This window comes from Natrix helvetica (assembly GCF_964273705.1).
Source record: "Natrix helvetica genome assembly, chromosome: Z".
Taxonomy (NCBI): Eukaryota; Metazoa; Chordata; class Lepidosauria; order Squamata; family Natricidae; genus Natrix; species Natrix helvetica.
Window position 1 is genome coordinate 139,542,614 of NC_138554.1, and position 14,741 is coordinate 139,557,354.

General features: G+C 46.2%; 1 protein-coding gene across 2 annotated transcripts in view; it reads right to left on the minus strand.

The window, feature by feature from the left end:
- Window positions 1-3,601: 3,601 nt before the first annotated feature.
- The window catches only part of PTH1R (parathyroid hormone 1 receptor), a 98,203-nt gene continuing 87,063 nt past the window's right edge, over window positions 3,602-14,741 (minus strand). For both annotated transcript variants that reach the window (XM_081971505.1, XM_081971506.1), the window contains 4 exons: window positions 12,078-12,172; window positions 9,759-9,900; window positions 8,389-8,430; window positions 3,602-7,566 (listed from right to left, as the gene is read on the minus strand). In XM_081971505.1, coding sequence (XP_081827631.1) covers window positions 7,204-7,566; window positions 8,389-8,430; window positions 9,759-9,900; window positions 12,078-12,172 — 642 coding nt within the window. In that variant the 3' untranslated portion in view covers window positions 3,602-7,203. The remainder of the gene's footprint in view (window positions 7,567-8,388; window positions 8,431-9,758; window positions 9,901-12,077; window positions 12,173-14,741) is intronic.

The following is a 14,741-nucleotide window of genomic DNA, read 5'->3' on the forward strand; positions in this document are numbered from 1 at the left end:
AAGCCACATGGGCATCCATTAAAAAAGACAAAGGAAAAAAAAGGATAATGTAATCCAGCCCATTTTAGCATACTCTATTTTGGTTGATTTCACTCCAGCCGTGGAAAAGCAGAAAATCTATTCTCCCTGTTTTTTGATGTCTTCACTCAGCTGGGTTGAGATAGAGCAGGACTGCAATTAAATTTTCCCTGGAGGAAAAGAAGCCATCAGATTCTATTGGAGGCAAATGTGAGCCTTCCTTCCTTCCTTCCTTCCTTCCTTCCTTCCTTCCTTCCTTCCTTCCTTCCTTCCTTCCTTCCTTCCATCCATCCATTCTTCTTTCCTCCCTCCCTCCCATCCATCCATCCATTCAACTTTCTTCCTTCCTTTTCTCCCTCCCTCCCTCCCTTTTATGTTTCTTCCTTCTCCTTCCTTCCTTTTCTCCCTCCCTTTTATATTCCTTCATTTCTTCTCCTTCCTTTCTTTTCTTCTTCCTCCCATGCTCCCTCCCTCCCTTCCATCTATCCATCCATCCATCCATCCATCCATCCATCCATCCATCCAATCCTTCTTCTTTCCTACCTTTTCTCCCTCCCTCCCTCCCTCCCTCCATCTCTTCCTTCCTTCCACCTTCCCTTCTCTTCTTCCAGATTATATTTATTTATTAATTCAATTTATAGGCCGCACCCTCTCCACAAAGGGACTCTTTAATTTCATCATTCAACTTATACCCTTCTGGTTCTTGATGTTCGCCCATTCCATTATTAATCAATTCTAATTTTTTAAGGTTCACCAACAAATGGCTGGATGCTGCTTCTTCTTGAGGGGACACCTGGTGGCCTCCTTCCCAATCCATTCCCCCTCACTCCTTGATAACAAGTTCGATTAGCTGCCATTGTGCTCCTGACTTGCTGTCCTTTTTGAAGCCTGATCCAAACCTATGGCAGCCACAACCGTGAACAAAGAACAAACTTACACAAGGCTTGTGAGAATTAAAGTGAGGGAACAGTCTGCCAGAATCAAAAGGTTATTAATAAGAATAAATGTGTTGAGAGACGCTGCAGAAACAATTTGTTCATTCTTGGACCGCTTTGTCTTGCAAACAATTCCTGTGCATTTGCTCAACCCTTCCCTCAGCTCTGGTTTTGATTGCAAATCGTGAACCGTAAAATTGAAAGAAAAAAAAAGTTCTTTTCTTTCATTCCCTTGTTTTGCCTTTATAGACGCCCATTCAAGTTTTACAATAATAACAACAATAATAATAAAAATTATGTAAAAACGCCCTTTTCCTAGATGGAATGTTGTGCTGACTTTACCATCATGTGTTTTGCATTTTCCTGGCTAACATGGAATGCATAGAATAATTACAAGTCCCTGAAGATGTGATTTATTTTCCTAGGTTATTGTTTCCTGCAAGAAAGAAAGAAGGAAAGAAAGAAAGAAAATAAATCCTTCATCTGAACAGAAAAGATCATCTGTGCAGATTCCATCATGAAATACCTATTGGACATTTGAGGGAAATGCAGAGAGGTGGAACAGGCCAAATCAACAGGTTCTGGGCTAGAAACCAAATTGTGAGTTGTAATCCTGCCTTAGGTATAAAAGGCAGCTGGGTGACTTTGGACCACTCACGGGAGACGGGGAATTCTAGATGGGGAAAATAGGAGGAGGAAAGGAGTATTGTGTCCACCTGTGTCCACTGTCTTGAGTGAGTTATAAAGTAATAAAATAGTTGATGTAAAATAAAAACCTGATGCAAATAAATAAAAATGGAAACTCGTTTTTCTTTTTGGACCCATAAATGAATGTCTGATGGAATGTGCTGGGATTGAGCAATGAGATAATTGCAATCAGAGCATCGTTTTCCACATTCTGCCTTTCGAACGTCATTTTGCAACTTGGGGAAGAAATTTTGGGCATCTGGCTTTTCAAAATGACAATTGGATTAAAAGTTGGTGGGGCACTGGCAGCTGCCTGCCAAGCGTTGCTTGTTGTATGTGTGTGCGCACATATTTGTGTTGGTGTGTGTGCACAACGTGGTGCAAGCTGAAGCCAACGTTTTCTTGCTTGGATAAATCCGAAATAAAATCTCTAGTGATGATTCCCACCCTTGGAAGTTTGGATTCCTGCGACAAATTTACTGCAGATTCTAGCCATTCCTTTCCATGTTTGGGAGATCCAAGGTATCAAAAATCAAGTTATGCAACTAGTCCTCAATTCTTGACCACTTTCTGCAAATACAACCGGGCTCAGCACCAGGGACCTCACCGTCCTTCCTCCTCTTGGCTGGAAACATTTAGAAATAGAAATGAGGGTCTCTCATGGTCTCTAGGATTGGTGGTTTTCCTGCAGACATTTCATGATTCAGCTAGGGAACATCATCAGTGCTAGAAGGCAGTGGGATTCTAGGGTCTAGCATTTATGATGTCATTTAGCTGGGTGAAGAAATGTCTGTAAGAAAACCACTGAGTTCAGAGAGCACCACTGACTCCAGTCCTCCTCCTCTTCCCTGCAAACCCTGTTCCTTTCTGGCACTGAATGTTAGGGATGTAACCCTAGGCTTGGCTTGGCAATGTATATAAGCGATGATTACTTTACTGTTACTTTAAATGCTTAAGAGATGTAATTGGTTTGTTACCTCAAGCAGCCATAAGAGGGAGCTAGAATGGCTGTTAGCTCTCTGTTTTGTTAGAAGCTGGTCGGTGTATCTTGAGGTATTGTGGTTTGCTACTGTTTAGCTATACTTTGTGTGTTAGACTCACTATTTTGATAACTGAATTACTGAAGCGTGTATGACTTGGACTGTTAGCCGGACTCTGAATACTTCTATATTTCTACATAGTAAACTACTATATTTTTATACTATTCAGTGGCTCTGTATGCTGGTTTGTGCGTGTAATTCCATATCACTCTCATTACGCTTCTCAGCATACTCACTCTTCTAACAGGGAGCTTAATTACTTAACACTGATGATGTTCCCTAGTTGGGTCATGAAATGTGTACACGAAAACAATCAAAATCAGAGAGTACCAAGAACTTCATAGTCCTTCCTCCTCCTCCTCTCTGCAACCCGCCCCTCTTTTATCCCTGACGTTGGACCCCACAATTATTGTCCCCCTTCTCTTTCTTTTCCAATTTTTACAACTTAACCTTGGTGGAAGGAGAGAGAATGCCAGGGGTAATTTTTGCTTTATAACAGTCCATTCAGTGACTGTTCAAAAATTGCAACGGCATCAAAAAAAGGGACGTATGACCATCTTTCACACAACCGTTGCATCATCTCTATGGTCACGCGTTCAAAATTTGAACAAGCTGACTCGCATTTATGACGGTTGCTATGTTCTAGGGCCATGTGATTCCCCTCTTTGACAAGCCATAATCAACGGAGAAAACCAGATTCATTTAACAATGATGCTACGAACGTAACTGCCTTGCTTTCATTTAACAACAGTGGGGGTGTGTGTCATAAAACAGGGCAAAACTCACTTAACGACCTTCCCGCTTAGCAATGGATGTTTTGAGCTCCATTGCGCCTGACAGTCAAGGACAAAGTGTCCTTGCGTCCCATGGAAACACACAAGCAAAAAACACAGGATGCCGGCATTAGCTAGAGAGTTCAGCTTTTATTTGGTTTTAAACCAGCAAGTTCCTAGTCCTTATGGCTATGACCATATAGAGTACAGATTTCGGAAAGGCAGGGGATTGAGTAAGAATTAGAGCGATTTAAGGGATTCCTTGCTCGGGATGGATCGGAGATGGGAGAAAGCAGCTTCTCACCCTCTTTACAAAATTCACCACAGCAGCATAAATTACACGAAACACAGTGGAATAAATTATTAAGACAACATTAACATCCATTGTGCAAATTTGGAGGACAGGATCCAGCTTGTTATTATTATTTTTAATGTTATTTTTTTCTCTCTCACAACTTTCTTAATTTCCAGAGCGATTTTTTAAAATTTTCCTCCCAAGGTCCACTTATTATTGCAAGCGGTGGATTTGATGAGCGTCCTCCATCTGGGGCGAAAAAACAAGAGTCAAAGCGATTTCTACGGCTGGTGCCATCAAATCTTTGAGTTCCTTTTCCTGGACATCCCCCTTCAGACGCCGGGAGATGGGAATAGGTTCGATCCAAGCGAGAGTGAAGCAGCAATGGTTTTTGTCAAGGGCTCCCTCCAAGGAATTATGGGTGCTGTAGTTTTTAACAAAGGGCATTTATTTTAAAAATAGGAGACGTGCAGCAGCCTTAATATGTAAAAATGGCTGTGTGTTTGTGTGTTCCAGCATAACTCTGGGAAAGCCTCGAGCAATTTCAACCAAACTTGGTACACAGGTGACTTACTCTCCGGAGACAAATACTCTGGGGGTAAGGCACCCCTAAAACCCCTCGGGGTGTGTGTTCTGTTAAGATAAGTATAAGTATAATCTTTATTGTCATTGTACTTAAATACAACGAAATTGGTTAGGGTTAGGGTTAGAGCCTGTTGTGCCGTAAAATGGCTTCTACTGTGCAGCACAGTGGAGTTGCCATGGTAACGGCTTCACAGTACTCCACAGAGGGGCTCCCTCTGGTAAGGGGGAAAATCCAACATTACAAATTACATTTGGTCCAGACATTTTCCCCCTATAAATAAGTATCCGGACAACGCCGGATTATCGGTTAGTAATAATTAAAAACGGGGAATAGAAAACAAAATTGCATTATCAGACCCAGCTCAGTTAAGAGTCTCAGAATTGGTATGGACTGACTGCTTCGTCTGTGGGGAGCCCTCGGCTTACAACCATTCATTTAGTGACCGTTCGAACTTACACCAATGAAAAAAGTGACTCATGAATGCTCCTCACACTTACAACGCTGGCAGCTTCCCCTCGGTCACGTGATCAAAATTCAGCTATGCTCAGCAATTGGCATATATGGTTAGTCCTCGACGTACGACCACAAATGAGCCCAAAATTTCTATTGCTAAGTGAGGCCTTTGTTCAGCGAGTATTTTAGCCTGATTTTTATGACTTCCTTGCCACTGTTGTTAAGAGAAACACCGCACTTGTTAAGCAAGTAACCCGGCTGTTAAGTGAATCCTGTGGCTTCCCAGATTGACTTTGCTTGTCAAAAGGTCACAAAAGGGTTAGTCACATCACACACACACACACACAAACACACCCAGGGCACATTGTCATAAATACTAGTCAGTTGCCATCCATGGAGATGCTGCAAAGGTCGTAACTGTGAAAAATGGTCATAAGTCACTTTTTCAGTGCTGTTGTAACTAAATGAACTGTTGTAAGTTGAGGACTATCTACATTTACAGCCGTTATGGTGTTGTGAGAATCACATGATTTTCTCTTGCAAATTTCTCTACCAGCTTTGGACAGACAATGGTGAAAGCTAGATTTGCTTAACGACTGTGTGATTCATTTAACAACTGTGTGATTCATTCATTCATCATTCATTGCGGCTCCCTCAACAACTGCAGCAAATTTTTTTTGTAAAATTGAGTGCGCCTCACTTAATGGCCGCCGTGCAAAGCAGCGGAAATTCTGGCCCCCAACTGTGCCTGTAAGTTCGAGAATTCCCTGTGCAATGGAGGTAAAACGTCTTACGATTCCTTCTTCCTCAATTGTGAGATTTTGGTAAAGATTAAAAAAAAAAAAAATCCCTCTTAGCTGATTCTCAGTCTGTTTATTGAATGGCAGTTCCTGGTGGGAATAAGACTCCATCCGTTGGCCAGAGAGAGTTTGCCCATTAGGATGAGCTTGAAAATTGTCATCTTAATACAACATTGCTTTCGTGCACAACCTTAAAAGCAAAATTGTCCACTTATTTTTGGCTTCCTCCTAGTCAGATCTTTGGAATACAGAGCAGTCCTCTGTTATCTTGGGTGAGTGGGGGGGGACTGGGGGCTGTGTGACCCGGCCCACTGTCACCGAGGCTGGGGAAGACATCACATAGTCCTCTTTGGCATTGCTCGCTCGTGTGCAAATCCACATATTTTCTGCCTTCCCCCTCCCACCGTTTAGCATCCGGGCTTCCATCCCTCTGGGACGGACCCAAGGTCACCCCCCCTTGGAAAGGAGCTGGTGTTTTGTCTGCAAACGGCACCGAATGGGAGAGGTAGAAAAACACCACATTTGGGAGGCGAGGGGAAAACAGCCCTCGTTGGACAGGTCAGGGACAATCACCGTTTCTCTATTCAAATCTCTCTCGTCCCTTCTTTCCATTGGAGATAGTGCAAAGAGGGCTTTACGGCCCTTCTAATCTGCTCATCTGATCCTCGGCGGATTGCCCTCAGTCCCGGGTGGTGTTCCAGAGCTCATCATCCTGATGCAGGGATAAAGGACCTGAACCCAGAGCTCTGTTGCCTCCATCCAGCCCCTCCTCTCCTCCTCCCACACTCTATATCCAGCCTTTGGTTTCCCTCTTATTTTTAATCAACGATCTGTCTCCGGAAAGAGAGAGACAATATTATCTTCTTGTTTTGCTTTTTGACTGACTCACTGCTTTATGCAGAGCAAGCTCAGTATTGATCTAATTGTAATTTCTCCTCCTGCAAAGAGTGCTGGACAATCTCTTGATGCCTTTCTTTGGGGGAGGGGGATGAGTGACCAGGAATAAGACCCTGGGACAATACGATTTTCTCGTGCGGCGAGTCAGAAGCAAAGAGGTAACAGGACGAGCAGGAAAACAATTTCAATTTTCGATTGCAAGACCCTTTCTTAGGTCTGTTTTCCCTTGGTCGCTTAAAACATGAATTTAGGACACAGATATGGAGGGGGGAAAGTCTCATCTGGATACAAAAAAAAAATGCATTCAGGTTGGTTGGAGTATTTTTTTGTTTCCATTAAACCAAATCTTAAAAGCAACGCAACCCCGCGAGAAAGCTTTGTTCTGAACTGACCCTGGTTGGGATTGGTTGGGCCGGATCCTTTATGATCTAAGGGAGAAAAAAACCTCTGAATGCCCTAGGACCACTGGCCCCCTTTCCCCTAATGGGGTTCATTCTTGCCTTCTAGGGCAGGAGAATGCGGAATCTCTGCCGGGTCGCCAAAAATGGTTGCTGTCCTTCACTCCGGCAAGGTGGCGTTTCTCGCTGCAAAGAATCGGGTGGTGGGTCAACTGCCCGCTCCCCAAAACTGTGATGGGGGTCAATTGATGGAAGTTGCTTGCCACCCTCAGTGCCTTTGGAGACCCCTAAGTGGGGCTTTCTAACCATCATCTTGTTTTGTTACATCACAGATTCTTCTTCTTTTTCTAATAAGGTGGCCGGCCGGTAGCCATTGTAAAGTCCGGAGCTGTTGAGGTACTCCTCCTCTTTGCTGTAGTGTTCGGGCCCCGAAGATGCCAATGAGTTCTCCGAAAGGGACCCGTTCCGGATGTAACCTGGCAAATTCCGGTGTCCGTTGAGGGTCCCCGGGACCGGTTTGCCGTTGAGAGGGAGTGGCATGCCTCCTTTGGCGGTGACGTTCGTGACGCTGGTGTGGGAAACCATGGGTCCGTAGCTGTAGGTGGTGCTCCCGCTCCGTGCCTTTCTTCGGAAGTCCAGCGCTAACGTCCACCGGCTCCAAGACTTCTTGATCTCGGCTTGGACCTGGGGAGGGGGAGAAAGGTAGCGGAGAGAAGGACGGTTATTGTGGGATGGGACTGGTGGAAAAGTTCTGACCTTACAGAAGAGATTCTGGAGCCGCGTAAATTGGAATTTGCAAAAAGATTTGGAGAAATTTGAAGGGATCTCAGATAGTTCCATCAGAACAGGGGTGTCCAAACTTGGGAACTTTCCACTTTCCTTTCCTCTCCCCTCCCCTCCCCCCTCTCCTCTCCTCTCTTCACCTTCCCTTCCCTTCCCTTCCCTTCCAAACTTTCTTCCCCTCTCCTTCTGGTTTCCCTTACTCCTCCTTCCCTCCCTTCCCCCTTCCGCATTTCCTCCTCCCTCCCTTTCTCCCTCTCTTTCCACTTTCCTTTCCTCTCCCCTCCCTCTCCCCTCCCCTCTCCTTTCCTTCCCTTCCCTTCCCTTCCAAACTTTCTTCCCCTCTCCTTCTGGTTTCCTTTACTCCTCCCTCCCTCCCTTCCCCCTTCTGCATTTCCTCCCCCTTCCCTCTCTCCCTCTCTTTCCTTTCCTCTCCCCTCCCCTCCCCTCTCCTTCCCTTCCCTTCCCTTCCAAACTTTCTTCCCCTCTCCATCTGGTTTCCTTTACTCCTCCCTCCCTTCCCCCTTCCGCATTTCCTCCCCCTTCCCTCTCTCCCTCTCTTTCCACTTTCCTTTCCCTTCCCTTCCCAACTTTCCTCCCTACCCTTCTGGTTTCCCTTACTCCTCCCTCCCTCCCTCCCTTTCTTCCTTCCCTCCCTCCTCCCTTTGTTCTTCCCCTCCCTTCCCTTTCTCTGAACCCAGAGTTTCTGGAGACTGGGATACTCACCTCCCCATTACAAAAGCAGTAGATAATTGCGACGAAAAATCCCTGGGAAGAAAATAAGGAATAAAATTGGAGTAAAATTGAATAAAAGACTGGAGACTAAAACATACAAAGAACGGTTGCAGGAACTGGGTATGTCTAGCTTAAGAGAAAGAAGAACTAGGGGAGACATGATAGCAGTCTTCCAATATCTCAGGGGCTGCCCCAAAGAAGAGGGAGTCAAACTATTCTCCAAGGCACCTGAGGGCAGAACAAGAAGCAATGGGTGGAAACTAATCAAGGAGAGAAGCAACTTAGAACTGAGGAGGAATTTCCTGACAGTGAGAACAATTAATCCGTGGAAGAGAAGTTGCCTCCAGAAGTTGTGAATGCCCCAACACTGGAAGTCTTTAAGAAGATGTTGGATAGCCATTTGTCTGGAACAATATAGGGTTTCCTACCTAGGCAGGGGGTTGGACTAGAAGACCTCCAAGGTCCCTTCCAACTCTACTATTGTATTGTATTGTATTATAAAATTGGTTTCTTCGATTGATTTCAATCGAATAGCTTTTAGGCTGCGGTTTGGGGGCCCTCTAGGGCTGACCTAACCCATAAATGGGCTGGGTAACTTTAGGTTAATATCCAAGTAGTTCTGGACTTACAACAGTTCATTTAGTGACCGTTTACAATTACAACGGCACTGAAAAAACAAACTTATGACAGTTTTCCCACACTTACGACCATTGCGGCCTCCCCATGGTCACATGATCAAAATTCACATGTTTGGCAACTGACTTGTATTTATGACGGTCGCAGTCTCCCGGGGGGGGGGTCACGTGATCTCCTTTTGCGACCTTCTGATGAGAAAAGTCAATGGGGAAGCCGGATTCACTTAACGACCATGTGACTGACTTAACAACTGCAATGGTCGCAAGAAAGGTCGTAAAATGGGGCAAAACCTTTTCTGGGGGAATTATGGGATGCTGCTGAGATTGAGCAGGTGGTCCACCATAATGAAATTATAACAGGGTCCCATAAAATCTGAATTGACTTCGGAGAGGGATAATAATAATAATAATGTACATTAAAATTTAACAATTAATTTAATATTAAATGTAATAAAAGCGATAATCATTAGGTTTTAATTTTTAACTTCCTTTTTAATATTATTGATAATGAATTCCCCATAAGTCTGGAAAAGGTTCCATTCTAGCTTGCAAGCTTGAACCCGCAAGGATCCAACCGGAAGCCTCTGAGCCGGGTGGGGATTATGGGAGTTGAAGTCCAAGGCATGGATGGACATCATGGCTGGAAAAAACATTTTATTGCACTTTCACCCCCTTCCTGAATCCTTAACTGGTATATTCTGAAAGAGGCGACGAGATTGGACGAACCTGGAATGAATTAAAGAGCATTTCATAGTGCATCTGAATTTTCCAGATAATTCCGGTAATTTCTGTGTATGGCATGGCCATAAAAACGATGTAATGGACTCCGAATAACGGCATGAGGACCAGCGTGGATTTCAACAGTTTCCTGCAGAGAAAGAAAAAAAGATGCTAAATAATAATAGACGGAACATAATCTTTGTAGCTGAGGGATTAGCTGGGGTTTCCTTGGTGCTGTCTGAGCTGGGTGGGTTTCCGGAAAGACATTTCATGACCCAACTAGGGAACATCGTCAGTGTTAGAAGAGAGGAGGAGGGGGGGGGAGGGAGAAAGAAGAAGATTGAGGATGCTCTCTGAACTTGCAAGATGTTTCATGACTCAACTAGATAACTTCATCAGTGCTAGAAGGGAGGGGGATTTGAAGGGAGGATGAGGAGGAGGAGAGGAAAAAGAAGAGGAAGGGGAAGAGAAGAAGGAGGAGAGGAAAAAGAAGAGGAGGAAGAGGAGGAAAGGAAAAAGAAGAGGAAGGGGAGGAGAAGAAGGAGAAAGGGGAAAAGAAGAGGAGGAGGAGGAGGAGGAGGAGAGGAAAAAGAAAAGGAAGAGGAGGAGGAGGAGAGGAAAAAGGAGGAGAAGGAGGAGGAAAAAGAAGAGGAAGAAGAGGAGGAGAAGGAGGAGAGGAAAAAGAAGAGGAGGAAGAGGAGAAGAAGAAGAAGGAGAGGAAAATAAGAGGATGAAGAGGAGGAGAAGGAGGACTGAGGAGTCCTTGCTGCTCTCTCAGCTTGGTTGTTTTCTTGCAGATGTTTCATGACCCCACTAACTAACATCATCAATTCTGGAAGGGAGTTGGGTTTGCAGGAAGAAGGAGGAGGAGGTGGTGGTGGTAGAGGAGAACTGCGGGGTCCTTGGGGAAGAAAGGAAGGAAAGAAGGAAGGCAGGCAGGAAAGATGAAGCAACCTTCCTAGATAGATTCTGGCAAGCAAAGCCAATGGGCAAAATCGGATTTGCTTAACAACAACATGTTTCACTAAACGACTTCAGCAATTCAGGCATTTCGCAGGTGTAAAATCGGACACGGCTGGCCTAACAAGGGAAACCCTGGCCCCCAATTCCAATCTCAAGTCAAGGACGTCTTGTCCGTAAAGCCTCTTCTTAGCTCGTCCTCCTCTGCAGGGGAACACCTGGAGACCCTAAACGGTGAAGAACGTGGCATGTCGGCCACCCTACGGGTGAGGCTGGCAGAGGAAAAAAGCTGCGTTTTTCCAAGCTGGCACAGTTTGCTTCGAAGTTCGGGGGGGGGGGGGAGGAGAAAGGAGGGGGGGAATGTGAATTTGGAAAGCAAATATTTTAATTTAAAGCAGGCGAGAGCAGCGGGGATGCCTGGCAGGGCTTTGCAAAACCTCAAAGTTTCGTTCTCAGCCTATCATTTCCTCCGAGATTTATTTCACCCTCTTGGAGGGTTGCTACGAATGTCGGTTTGGAGGTTGGAGGGTGTTTTTCCAGGCGGGAGACCATGCCAGAGGAGAGGGAGTCGTCCCCCACACACACACACATAGGCCTTGGTGCCCCCTTCGCTAATTGCCTCCAGATTCGGCGAGACTTGGCCGAATGGGTTTCTTCCGCCTCCGTGTCGGCCTCGTTTGCAGCCAGAGGAGGCTCCCTCTGGGGCACAGCTGGCGAAGGGGGCCAGATGTGGTTATCTGCATGCAGGATGTCACTTCTTTGGGGTCATGGGGATGCTTGACAGCTGTTGCATAGGTCTCCTTCGCTTTTTCCTTCCCCTTCTTTCCTCCCACCTCTCTCCTTCCCTTTCCTTTTCCTCTTCCTCTCTTTTTCCTTCTCTTCCTCTTCACTTTCCTTTTTTCTACCCATTCCTTTCTTCTTCTTCTTCTTCCTTTTTTCACATTCCTTCTTCCCATTCCCCTCCATCTCTCCCTCCCTCCTTTCCTTTCCTCTATTCCCATGTTCCTTCCCCCTTCTCCTTCCTTCCTTCCTCCCTACCTTATTCCTATCCCCATTCCTTTCCCCTTCTTTCTTTCATTTCTCCCTCTTTCCCTTCCTTCTCTTCCTGTTCCCCTTATCCTTCTTTCCTCCCTCCCTCCATTCCTCTTTCCTTTCCTTCCCTTCCTCTCTGTTTCCTTCCCTTCATTTTCCTTTCACCTTTGCCTTCCTTTCCTTTTCCTGGCTTTGGATAATGGGGGCCCTCAGTCTTCCATGGGCTCTTCCTGAAACTGAATTCTCCTCTCATTTCTCTCTGTTTTGTCACTCCTTTCTGACCCAGAGGAATCCCTCATGGAAAGAGGGGGGGGGGGATAATTATCTGCTTACCGATACTGTTGTCTGGTGTCACATCTCCCAGCGTTTGTTTCTCGGAGTTTTGTTGCAAGAACTTTGATAATTTTGGTAAACAGGATAAAGTTTGCCTGAAAGACAAAAGGGAGGAAGGGAAGGAGGGGAAAGAGAAGGGGGAAAGAAAGAAGGAAGGAGAAGAGGAAAAAGGGAGGAAAGAAGAAAAGGAAGGGGAAGGAGGAGAAAAGGAAGGAGAATGGAGAAAGAGAAGGAGAAGAAAGAGGAGAAAAAGGGCAAAGGGAGGAGAAGAGCAAAAGGAGAAAAAGAAAAAGGAGAAAGAGGAGAAGAGCAAAAGAAAAGGCAGTAAATAAGAAAAAAGAAGGGAGGAGAGAGAGGGAAAGGGAGGAAGGAAGGAGAAGGGAGTTTAATTTAATATCAATAAAAGTGCACGTTTGGGCAATTAGCATCTCCAAAACTTATACCACATTTTTAGAAATATATATTTAAAATTACACACCTTTCCATTGCCCCCCCTCCCATTGCAACTAGGGGAAAAAAATACAAATTGCAATCCAATCAAACCCACCCAGAGGGCTATTTGTGGAGGGCCCTAAACCCCCCCTGCCACCCCCCCACAAAAAGCTTCAGCACCAAGACAAAAAAAAAATCCTTGCGGTGCGTATATATTGCAAAACCCAGGGACATCGCTCCCCCTCCCTAACCTGGTTTGAGGTCTAACCGCAGGCTATTCCAGTTATCCTGTGTCCTCCAGCCCTCCCCCCCCCCCCCGCCCTTGATTGGACCACCCAGACAATCTGAAGGGAGGGGGATGTAGGAAGCTGGCCGGAGAAGACAGGTGAAGTGCCAGCCCTGCAGGAATCTTTCCGTTTACGGCCCACTGACCACAAAACAATGGTTCACCCAGGACGGACGTTGGTTTGTTTGGCTAAAAACTTTCTCAGGCTGGGAAGCCCGCTTGAGTTTTCCCACATGTTGTCTTCCCTACATCCGAAAGAAGCTGGGATGGCTTCGATTTGAGGTCTGCAGATGCCCCAAGGGATTGGGGTGGCTTCGTTCATGTCACGGGGTGGTGTGTCTGGTTGTGTGTGTGTGTGTTTCTCTGTGTGTGTGCACTTAATTGTGCCTTGCAGATCAGGAAGACACCTCTGCTCAATATCTGCGCTTCCCCCCCATTGCACGAATTTTGCTGGAAGTTTCCAAAATAAAGCGGATAACTCTATTTGACCGGGATGGTACACAGGGAGTCCTCGACATACAACCGTCTTTTTAGTGACCGAACCGATCGTTTTTCACACTAACGACCGCTTCAGTATCCCCCAGGATCAAAATTCAGAAGCTTGGCAATGGACTCATAATTAGGATGGTCGCAGTCCCTCCCGGGGTCCTTCTGACGATGAACGTCAACGGGGAGGGCAGATTCATTTAACGACCCACTGCTATTCACTTAATAACAGCAGTGATTCGCTTAACACACTGTGGCAAGCAAGGTGGTAAAATGGGGGGGAAAAAACTCAGGGAACTGAGGTCTGGCCTAGCCAAACAGATGTTTGGATCAAAGGGGGAGGTAAATAGAGGACTACCTGTAAGGTCTCCTGCCTTGAATTTTGGGTTCGACTAGATGACCTCTCGGGTTACTTCCAGCCCTAGGATTTAATGTTCTTCCTGAGGAATTCTGGGAGTGGAAGTCCTCCCCTCTTAAAGCATAGCTGAATGGGGGATTCTGGGAGTGGAAGTCCTCCCCTCTTAAAGCATAGCTGGCTGGGGGATTCTGGGAGTGGAAGTCCTCCCCTCTTAAAGCATAGCTGGATGGGGAATTCTGGGAGTGGAAGTCCTCCCCTCTTAAAGCATTGCTGGCTGGGGGATTCTGGGAGTTGAAATCCTCCCCTCTTAAAGCATAGCTGGATGGGGGATTCTGGGAGATGAAGTCCTCCCCTCTTAAAGCATAGCTGGATGGGGGATTCTGGGAGTTGAAATCCTCCCCTCTTAAAGCATCCTGGATGGGGGATTCTGGGAGTGGAAGTCCTCCCCTCTTAAAGCATAGCTGGATGGGGGATTCTGGGAGTGGAAGTCCTCCCCTCTTAAAGCATAGCTGGATGGGGGATTCTGGGAGTGGGAGTCCTCCCCTCTTAAAGCATAGCTGGATGGGGGATTCTGGGAGTTGAAATCCTCCCCTCTTAAAGCATCCTGGATGGGGGATTCTGGGAGTGGAAGTCCTCCCCTCTTAAAGCATCCTGGATGGGGGATTCTGGGAGTTGAAATCCTCCCCTCTTAAAGCATCCTGGATGGGGGATTCTGGGAGTGGAAGTCCTCCCCTCTTAAAGCATTGCTGGCTGGGGGATTCTGGGAGTTGAAATCCTCCCCTCTTAAAGCATCCTGGATGGGGGATTCTGGGAGTGGAAGTCCTCCCCTCTTAAAGCATAGCTGGATGGGGGATTCTGGGAGTGGAAGTCCTCCCCTCTTAAAGCATTGCTGGATGGGGGATTCTGGGAGTGGAAGTCCTCCCCTCTTAAAGCATAGCTGAATGGGGGATTCTGGGAGTTGAAATCCTCCCCTCTTAAAGCATCCTGGATGGGGGATTCTGGGAGTGGAAGTCCTCCCCTCTTAAAGCATCCTGGATGGGGGATTCTGGGAGTGGAAGTCCTCCCCTCTTAAAGCATCCTGGATGGGGGATTCTGGGAGATG